The sequence below is a fragment of the Clytia hemisphaerica genome, unplaced genomic scaffold (assembly GCF_902728285.1).
Source record: "Clytia hemisphaerica strain Z4C2 unplaced genomic scaffold, Clytia hemisphaerica genome assembly, whole genome shotgun sequence".
NCBI lineage: Eukaryota > Metazoa > Cnidaria > Hydrozoa > Leptothecata > Clytiidae > Clytia > Clytia hemisphaerica.
Window position 1 is genome coordinate 918,442 of NW_027104248.1, and position 11,096 is coordinate 929,537.

Consider the following 11,096-nt stretch of genomic DNA (forward strand, 5'->3'; position numbering starts at 1 on the left):
AAATCATGGGAATATCAATCCTTATTGAGTTTTGGTCCATTAATTTTACCCCCACTGGCTGAAAAAACCCTACCGGGTCTGTGAGATGGGATGTCTTAAGAGTGGATATTTTCTTGCCCTTTATCGCTAGTATGTGTTTATTCACATGTGCCGTGCTTTTCTTTGCACGGTAGGATTAAAGCGTTTAAATGAACAAATAGAGACTAATCTTAAAAAAGACACTGTATGTAACTTGAGTGATTCCGAGAATATTCAGACGACAAAAGACATTAAGTAACCTTTGGCTTCAAAAATTGAATCAAAAGATCTTCTCAATTTGGATTGAATGTGCGAACTTTTCACTTTTTCAGTAGCAAGGTAACTTTAGAAATTTCTTTTGAAATATTTATGCTTCTATAGTCCTTTATCAGGGTCCAATATTCTTAACGACTTCACACTTTTTGAAAACCAGATTTTTAGAAGCGACTCGAGAAATGCATTTGCTATATATTCTTTTTCGATATCGCATTGATATGCTAAAACTAAAAGAAACAACCAACACACTATATTTTCTGAACCAAGTTTTAGGCCTATTTCTCTGTACATAAATAAAGGTCTTAGTGGTATATTTTAAAGGGAAAATATGATTTCAAATGACATTTTTTACAAATCTTTATTTTATACATCGTGGATTCTAGCAATAGTTGGGGCAATTTGCAACACTATAGCGCTTTACTACATCACTCTCCGTAGGCGAAAACAGGCGCCCGACAAGAAGTTCAAATTTGATGAAATTATCTTATTGAGCTTATGCATGTCAAATCTGATGAACAGCTTTCTGACATCCGTTGATTGCGCCATTATGGTTATCGATAAAGGAGGGACACTGCCAGTTACGATTTATCAGATCACAGGATACGGCATTGCGTTCGCGTTACTGGTTTCTTTGACCAATGTTATTATCTTTGCTTTCGAAAGACTTGTCTCCTTTCGATACCCTTTCTTTCATAGAGACTTGAGACGTCGATATCTTATCATGTTGCTGTTCTTCTGCTGGTCTTTGTCCGTATTACCTACCATTCAACTGCACCACAGACGAAGTATCTATTTTTTGACATTATGCGGAGTAATGGTGTTTTCGAACATTTTTCTCATCCTTTCCTATCTTTACATCTTTATAGTGATGAAGAAAACCATCAAACACGGATTCGCACCATCCACTCCTAAACAGCGTAAAGGTAGCAACAAATCTGCACCATTTTTTACACGAGAGAGAAGTAAAATGCAAGTGAAAACAACAATTATGTGTTTGAGCATTGTTATCTCTTACTTCTTATGTACTGTTCCACCAGTTATCTGGATGATTGTCCACAAAGGAGCTGGCATCACTCACAGAGATGGTAATACTACTGTAATGTCTATGTACATGCTTCTCTTACTTCGGATGGTTTTTGACCCCCTTGTTTACATTCTACGCAACAAGATTTTCAATTTTTCCATGATTATGATGAGTAGATTGCGATTCATTTTCAAAGAAACTTCTTTTTCATCAAGGCGTGAGAGCATCAAAACCACCAAAGAAAACATTTCACCCTACGTCATCACAATAGATCATGCTGTGTCGCAGTTGTAGCATCGATTCCCTTTTACTTTTACAATAATGTTGAATTCTTAGAAGCCTAACTGGTGAGATCACTTGGATCTATTTGCTTTGAGAAATATTGTACAGTGGAACCTCTAATTAGCGGACACCATCGGGGAAAGGGTTAGTGTCCGCTAATTAGAAGTGTCCGCCTTTTAGAAACTTTTAATTTCGGAGCTCCAATTTTGAAATTAGGCCATCCCGGGGTGTCAAAAATACAAAATTGGGGTCTAAAGTACTTATTTGCAGACACTAGGCCATAGAAGAACAAGAGAAAGGTTATTAAAACGCAACAATTTAGTTTTTAACAAATAAAAGAAAATCAGTGATTTATGATTTCTTTGGCCCACCTAAATTCGTTGAATGGGTATTTTGAGAAATATTGTATTGCTGTTTATAATAGGACCTCAATATCCTTAGAAAGGTGACTCGATAACTGGTACCACGTGTGCCTTTTTATGCATATGCTCTGTACATAATTTATTAGGAAGAATATCAGATTAATGAATATCAATAGAAAAGTAAAATGAATTAGCTCTTTTTATTGTTTTCATCAACTTTGCATTCGGGTGATTGTCTAATATAGTTTTTTTGGTAGGGTTAGAGCATAGTATAAGAAAGCCGCGGCTGAAATGATAACATCTGAATTTCTGTTGTTCTATCTCTGTCGTATTTGATGACTATTTGTTGATCAAGAAATCTTTAATGGTAAATTTTATTGGTTTGTCACTAATACTCACTTCTCAGTGCGTTTTAGACATTAATGATATGCCCTTGATAACACTTTCATAATAAAATCATTGTAAAGAAAAGATTAACAATAAGAAATTTAAACAAGCACAAAATGACTGGGCTGAAAGAACTCAAAAATTAATAAAGTGCCTCGAATGCCTTCACAATAATTCAGTGAAATTATTTTAGAAATCAATGAAAAAGTACATCAAGATAATACTGTGAAAATTCCAAGCCAGCACCTTCAAAATTTATTATTCAAACTGACAGAAAAGTTGTCATCTTGAATTTAGTTCTTATAATTTCCATTTTGGCGAAAAATATTGTTTCCCCAAAATACCCCTAAAATATGTCCAAAATTAGTTCAAGTGTTCTATTGGATACAAATTCAAGAGATATCTAGCAAAAAAAAACTTTTTGTGAAGGAAAATAAGTGCAAAATTTCAAAAACTATCTACCAATAATAAAATGAGCATCTTGATATTCTTATAAAGCTCGGAGACAGAGATGGAACAGCAATTAACTGAAAAGACAATGCGATACACATTCCAGCCGCGGCTTTCTTATACTATGGTTAGAGTTTGCTAAAGAGGATTTGTGGTGAAGCAATTCATCATCAACACCAACCAACAAGAGTCATACGGACTGCAATGAAGTTTTGCGATAGTAACACCCCTGTGTCACAGACCTGCTGGGGCCCCAGCCCCACTGGAAAATTTCGCGAGAACTTCGTCGCCGGTGGGAAATACCCTAGAATTTCAGCTCCACTGGGAAATTGACTTTGATTTCATCCCCATTCAAAATTCAATGTTTAAAAATTGCACTCCAAAACCATCCCCGTTGGATTTTTTAACCTTGGAACAATATAATTTCTATCCCTATTGGGATTTGAATAGGAATTTTTATCCCCACTAAAGAAAAAAAATCCATCGGGGCTGTGAGACAGGGGTGTATATTAACATACACATGCAAGCCTCGGGGGTTGGGTATTTGGGCAAAAAGGGATACAGGAATGTGCCGCTGGTCACGGTACCTTTTTTCACCTCCAAAACACCAAAATAGAAAAATCAGTCCCTCGCAGGGTAACTTTTTGGGGTAATTTGGAAAAAATATGGAAAAGTTTTGAGAAAATTTTGGAATTTCAGTCCTATTTAGGGTCACTTGAAAAAAACGAGCCCCACGTAGGGTTCATTTTTCGAACTTTAGCGGCACACAGTTTTTTTCTAGTCTAGTCCTCAACCCAAAAATTGTATATCAATCATGACAAAAACTTTGAAACCTGTTCTGGTCTGTAAATTTAGATGCAATTAGGGGCTAAATTTTTGGTTATGAGATTTAAATCAGATTTTCACTTTTAATATACGTTTGTGTAAAGTTTTAAAATTGTGCGTCTTTGCGAACTGTTTTGATAGCAGCGGTGTAGTTTTTTTGGCACTTTGAGCCTCAAATTGAAACATTGTTTCTTATTAAAACTTTTCTAAAACACCATAAGTTTCGCACAAAAATGCCCACAAAATGACTAAAATATTATGACATAAAGCTAAAAAATTTTGGACGATGTTCTCATAAAAACAACGCTTGGTCAACGAAAAATTATCCTTTTGACAAACATACACATGTGGTTTAAAAAATTAAAATCGATATTCCATCAATACAACACGGGAATATTTTATACAAATTCTAGAAAAACTTTGAATCAACAGATGGGGATTAAATCAAAAGCACGCCATTCGGGTCCACGCCTTACATAAATAAATAAATAGATGGACTATATTCTGTTATCATTATTATTTTATACAAATTCTAATAGAGAAAGCTTTAAATCTACAGATTGGACTGAAAGACATCTCCTTCTTCAACGAATACATCGTCAGTAGCTAGCTTTCAACGAAGCTAAACTATAATAATATCTATAAACTATAATATTTCGGCATATAAGCAAGTCAGAAAACTATACGTCATAAGTAATACTCATTGAATAATGTCTACATTGAATTTCATTTGTTTTGGTGTGGTTTGGCTGGTATCGAGTACTTGGGGAGATACGAGGGTTTCACCTTGTTTACAAGTCAGGAATATAAACCTTGTTCCGATTATTCCAATCGATGATGTGCGTGTAGGAGGTTATTATGAAAAGATCTTTAACACTGATACTCAATTAGCATATTTGGTCAAGTCTTTGTTGAATAAACCTTGTTTTATATTTTGGGCATTTTCTCCAATACGAAGCCGCTTGATTCGTCTTAATGAAGAAAATTATAGAGTATTTTTCGAGACTGAATTCAACGGGCTCGCACGGACTGATGGTCACGAATTAATGAAGGTCTTGGAAAATATTCCCCATAATAACAGTATACTAACAAACAAATGATTTTCTTTTTGGTTGATGGGTACAGAGGTGATAGTTTAGATGAACATGGTTCTACAGTAATTAAGAAAGCTCAAAATATGCAGGAACGAAAGGAAAGTGATTTCGTGGTATTGTTGTTTGGTTTTATTTTTTATGATTTATTTCTTCCGTGGATGCCAAAAGAAAATGTTATTATGGAATTTGAAAATTTTAATAAATCGTCGATTGATATCGATCCACACTTTCATCAAATTCTGATGGATCTTATGTTGAATCCTCAGTACAACTGGTATGAAAGATATACACGTCATATCAAATTTCAATGCCCATCGTCCACAAATTATCACTTCTACTTCTGGGTAAAGTCTGTGGGTTACTATTACCCAAGCTTCTTGTTTTGGAACAATATTGTTCAGGATGTTTTCCCAAATGCAACGTTTCACAGAATCAGAGAGCTTACTGCAAAAAATGTAATCAGTACCACGGGTGGAAGTCTGATAACAAAAGATAAATTAATGAAGTATATGAAAGAAGAAGAAGACAACGGAGAAATAATTGCCATCCATTTACCATTTTTTTATGAAAAAGTAGATCATACCGATTTCCAACCAATGAAATTCAACGTTGAAAATACCATAAATATAATCATCAAAAGCAGTAATATTGAAGAATCCCCTGTACTTCAAAATGGAAATATTGTGGCACAAGGACACTATTATCGTGACCCCATGTTCATGAAGTTGGTGTTTGAGAAAATTAACTCTATTTTATGCAGAAAAAATTAGTCCCGGTTTTGAGATAGTAAATAAATCAGCTTTGCAAGAAGTTCATTACAAAAATTTTAGAGCAATGTACTTGTACCGTGAAAAGCACAGCTCAAAATCAATATTTACGCTGTGCCGACGAATCGAGATTCTATTCATCGCGCAATCAGCGAAGAAAAAAGTAACCATGACGACCATCCAAGATCTTGGATGAGCGTCATAGTCGATATTTTTATTCCCGTCGTTGAAAACACAACTTACAAAAAGTCATCAATGCTTTGTAAAAAGAGTCAGTGATAGAGAATCATAACATAAAGTCTGTCTATTATTTCGATTCAATTAAAGTGACATTTCCATAATTAAAAGTTTAGTAATTACTGTTATACATTTGGGGATCATGTAAACCACACTTGGAGGTTTCTGGGGAATTCGTAAATAGTAAACTGCATACTGATACAGTCTGCTAGACATTAATATGGTAATATTTGCTCTTCATCTTTGATTTTTTCTACGGTGATTAGATTGACACATGCGCGATAAAATTTCTATTATTTGTCTTCAGAGGTTACTATTTTCTTTGAAAACTTAACCTCTGATACTCAGGGTAATGTACTTGGTTTTACTTTGTTGGAGGGTATGTTGGACCTCCAAAAAAGGATCCTGGCCTGACCTGAGAGAGACTTATCTTTTTGCGAAAAAGTTACCCTTACAGAGACAATTTTCGAATATTTATCTAACCTTAGAGAGATTCTTTTGACATTTTCATTGTTATTGTACCCTTAAAGGACCCAAAACGGGAGAGCTTTTTTATAAGAACGGTGTGTTCACATTTTATCATGGCAGTGGATAATCAACTATACTTTTTGAGAAATATCAGTCCTTGTAATTGGCCACGGCATGTGGCGAATGTCGTAGTCTGAATCGCAGATCTCTATAGATATACTTCTTATCGTATTCTTATCTTTTTGCCAATTTCATCATAAATATTCTTATAAAGTATATTCTTATTAAAATATCTTATTTGTATATACATATGATTTATTTCGTGATTTTTTTTTGTTTTCGTGATTTGATTCCCCGAGAAAGGATGTACTATAGCCATAAAACAATTCGGCTTGCGTGATTGCGTGAATGCGTGAATATCAAATAAAGCTGCGTGAATTGGAAAACTTTGCGTAAACAAAAATTGCGTGAATTTGGAAAAATAATAGTGTAAACCGCGCGGAGGAGGTCCTCTTTAATCTATAAGGGGGCGGGATCGGGGTCAAAAATCCAGAACGTCGAGACCGTCGCTTAATTCGTAGAGGCCGTCGTTCAATTTGTGGAGGTCGTCGTTCGATTCGTAGAGGTCACCGTTCGATTCGTAGATGTCGTCGTTAGAAAATAGAGGTCGTCGTGTAATGTTAATGGAAATTAAATCTGGTCATTAATTTATATCAACTAGGCCAGTAAAGTGTTTAATAACAAAAATTTTATACTTGATTACAGAAAGGGTAAAGTCGAATAGCCGCAGTTCAACCATAGATGTCGTCATCCAACCATAGATGTCGTCGTCCAAACCATAGAGGTCGTCGTTCAGCCATAGAGGTCGTCTTTCAACATAGAGGTCGTTGCCCGGCGGTATTTTTTTATCCCTGGTTTCCCGGTTTCCTGGTCCGGTTATTCCAGAAAAATATGCAATAAAGCTAGACTTTTAAATCACAAACAAAATGGCGACCAAAGTAGATGTCAGGTACCGTGAAAAGCACAGGTCGAAATCATATATCGACGCTGTGCCGATGAATCGAGATTCTATTCAGCGCGCAATCAACGAAGTCAAAAGTAACCATGACGACCATCCAAGATCTTGGATGAAGTTCAAAGTTGATATTTTTATTCCCGTCGTTGAAAATACAACTAAAAAAAAGTCATCAATGCTTTTTAAAAAGAGTCAGCGATAGAGAATCGTAACATAAAGTCTGTCTAGTGATATTTCCATAATTAATAGTTTAGTATTTACTGTTATACATTTGGGGATCATGTAAAAGATTTCTTTCGAAAGAAACTCACAATTACACTTGGAGGTTTCTGGGGAATTCTTAAATAGTAAACTGCATACTGATACAGTCTGTTAGTCATTAATAAGGTAATATTTGCTCTTCATCTTTGATTCGTTATACAGTGATTAAATTGACACATGCGCGATAAAATTTCTATTATTGGTATTCAGAGGTTAATATATTCTTTGAAAACTTCACCTCTGATACTCAGGGTAGATGTCAGGATAAAAAAAACGATAGTCCTTCAAATTCGCGAAATTTTGTTATTTTTTTCAAACTCACTTATCAAAAATGATCAAACCCCCTTTTCTAATAAAGTTTTTTATATAGCAAGGGACTTTAACCACCATGGCTTTCAATCATCAAAAAAATCAAACAAACAAACAAATCAAACAAAACTCTCTACTTTATGAGAAAACCAGGAAAAGAATTTTACTCTATCCTCAAAGAAATATTTCATTAGGTCGAATTCGCGAAATTTCCTTGCCGCGAAAATATGCCAAAAATGCCCCTTTTTAAGGTTGCTTACTTAGTTTATGATAAATTTTAGTGCTAGACTGCTATGCCAAGTTGCTTAATTTTTGGTTATTTTCAGGGCTGATGAAACCTTAGCAACTCGGTTGCTTATAAAACATGTAGCATAAACTTAGTAACAAATGGTGATAAAAATAATAAAAATAGTGTCACATAAATTCATTTTCGAAAACGGTTGGACGACGACCTCTGTGGATGGACGACGACCTCTGTGGTTAAACGACGACCTCTGTGGTTGCACGACGCCCTCTACGGTTGAACGACGACGAGTATGGGTTATGGCAAATTGAACAACGATCTCTATCTAGTATGGTTGTACGACTACCGATATGATATGTGAGAACCGTGAGAAGTTCGTTTAATTTTAAATATTTCAATCTACTCAATTTATTAGTTTTTATTTTACAGACTTAATAATATTAAGGATGACCAGATCCCCAGATAAGTAAGTACAAAATTTGACAATGTTTAAAATCAAGGTTAAAATCACAAAGGCGAAAATCTATTGTTCATGCAAACTTTGTTCCATATTTTAATTTTTTTAAATTTTAAATTATTTACTATATAATAAATATTCGAGTGTCAAGTTGGATTTAATTAGTACTTGTAACTATTTTCCATTACCAACGTAAAATAGAGAACAAATAAATAAATAAAAAATAAATAACGACAACCCCCATACTTCAATGACGACCTCGACCCCGACCTCGACGTTTTCCACGACGATCTCTATGTTTTCAACCACAACCTATATGAAACACACCCGGGGGGGGATTTTTGTAACCCTTATAGAAGAGAGACTTTGAAAGGTGAAAAACCCGACCCTTACCGTCCGCACATACCCAGCACCTATTTTTTCCTAAGTACCCCCCCCCTGGGGAAACACATGACGACCTCTATGAAATTGAACGACGGCCTCGATGCTCTGCTCAGAAGAATTTACCTACTAGTCATAGCTTTAACTAAATGCCCCCAAGGAAAGATCATGTCAAATAAAAAAATAATAAAAAATAATAAAAATAATCACAAAGAATTGATTGATTTAATTATTGTTTGATTGGTTGCTTGATTGTTTTATTGATTGATTGAGGCATTTGCTTGAAAAAAAAATTATATTCCATTAACAAAATACATACTTGAAGAATTCACGCGGCAGATAACTTAATAGAATTTAAGGAAAAGCTGGAAAAGCCTCTCAAAAATATATTAAAAAAATTATGGTATCATTATCTTACTGATTTTCACATATCCTGTTTGATTGCTTTTTCTCCTAGTTTCTTTCTTATAACGATATATGCCATGATTATTATTCACTAAATAGACCTTTTTTGATAATGTCGCAGACATCTTAGATTGTAGGCAAAATATATAGACATAACAGTGAATAATTCCACAAGGTAACCAATCAGAAAAAGCTTGTTTTTTTTTATTGGCTGCTATATTTCAACATTTCTCTGTTGCTACTTTGCCTAATGAACAATAGTCAAGAGGATACTGCGTATAAAATTTATCAAAAAGTTCTGCGCCATCTTAAATTGGGTGAAATAGAAACCAATCCTAGTTAAGGCCCGGGCTCCACTTGCGTACGCTGTGATTGCACTTCTCAAGCAAAATCTTCTATGTTGTTTGTCAAAAGAAAAATAAAGGAATGCCATTGTGCTTCATTCAGACGTACAGTGGAGAAAAGTTAAAATGCCCCTAAATTTCTTCTCAAGTGCATAGTACTTTTTCATGATGCAATCTTTTCTCCAAGCTGAAAGGATTGAATCCATTAAGATGATTGCAGGACAGACAATGAAGAGACGTGCCTTCAGGAAGCTAGACTTTTTGTTTTGAGTTCATAGCTAGCTATATACTTTCACTTTATGGTGTTTCTGTATGACTGCCTGTGTACCTAGTCTAACCACTGTTAAATGTCTTCGGGAAGGTCTCTCCTAACTTGGAAAGCCAGAATTGGAGCTATTTCACCAAACCACTGGGGTGTAAGTTATTTAGACTATCACAACTGCATGAAAAAGTTGAATGTGCGCATGTAAAGTCAGTGTAGCTGGAACCTCGATATTCCAGGATTAGAAAAAGCTATACCTGTTATCTTTTTTCTTTAAAAAATCAACAAGCCATCAACATCGATAAATTACACACATTCCCTCAGAAACTTTTAAAATGATCTGCCATTATGACTTTCTTGAAGCCGTTCCGAAATTAACCAATCGGGTTAGGTATCGGAATTCCTATGGGAGTTCTTTTCCGAGATTTGTAAAATGGCTCAGTCAGCAAAAAAACTGTTCCCGGGGGTTTGAAGAATAAACAGAACTGTTATCATTCGTTTTTTATTTAACCGTATATTCAAATTTGCACTCAAAAATACTTAATAAATAAGTTAATAATATTCAAATATACTATTTGTATCTCTCAGAAAATAAACACTTACAGAACGACATAGTTTATCATTTAGACTACCCCCGTGTTTGGACCATTCTATCGTGGGCGCAAAATCAGGGTGGAAACTAAGTAGTACCCTCAGTGCAAGATTGCCGCCTCATCTTTATTCGCCCGCACGAAAACGAGCTAGTCATTTTTTTCTCGCGCGCTCAAGGGGAAAAGGAAAGTGATCGATATTCTTTGAAGAAAAAACGTCAGAAACAAACCCAAAGACCAAAAGATGTATTTTGTTGTTGAGAATCGATCCTGTGAAGATGAAAAAATTTCTGCTATGCGTTTTTTTCGGAACGCTGAAAAACTCTAAATTTCTATCTTCCTTAAGGTAAAGAGGTTGCGAGATTTGGGCTAGCGAGGCAAAAATTGCTAAAAAACTGGTAAAATCGTAATCCTCAAAAATCGAAGTTCCAGCCTCACTGAAAGTTAAACAAGTAAACAAACTTTTTTCAGGTTTTTGAAATAGATTTACCACACTGAAAAGACAGTAAAAACACTCTAAGTGAGGTAAATTATTTTGAAGACCAAAAGAAAAAGTTTGTTTACATTGATTGACATTCAACATTCATGCGTACACCATTCAACTTTATTGTACTTTGCCGGTATCTTGTTTTACTAAG

At 34.9% G+C, this 11,096-nt stretch overlaps 1 protein-coding gene across 1 annotated transcript; it reads left to right on the top strand.

Annotated features, from left to right (window-relative positions):
• The first annotated feature begins 841 nt into the window (after positions 1 to 841).
• On the top strand, positions 842 to 1,612 carry LOC136816521 (lysophosphatidic acid receptor 3-like). Its single transcript, XM_067072863.1, has one exon. It carries the CDS (start codon positions 842 to 844, stop codon positions 1,610 to 1,612), a length of 771 nt encoding a protein of 256 aa, XP_066928964.1.
• Positions 1,613 to 11,096: the final 9,484 nt, after the last annotated feature.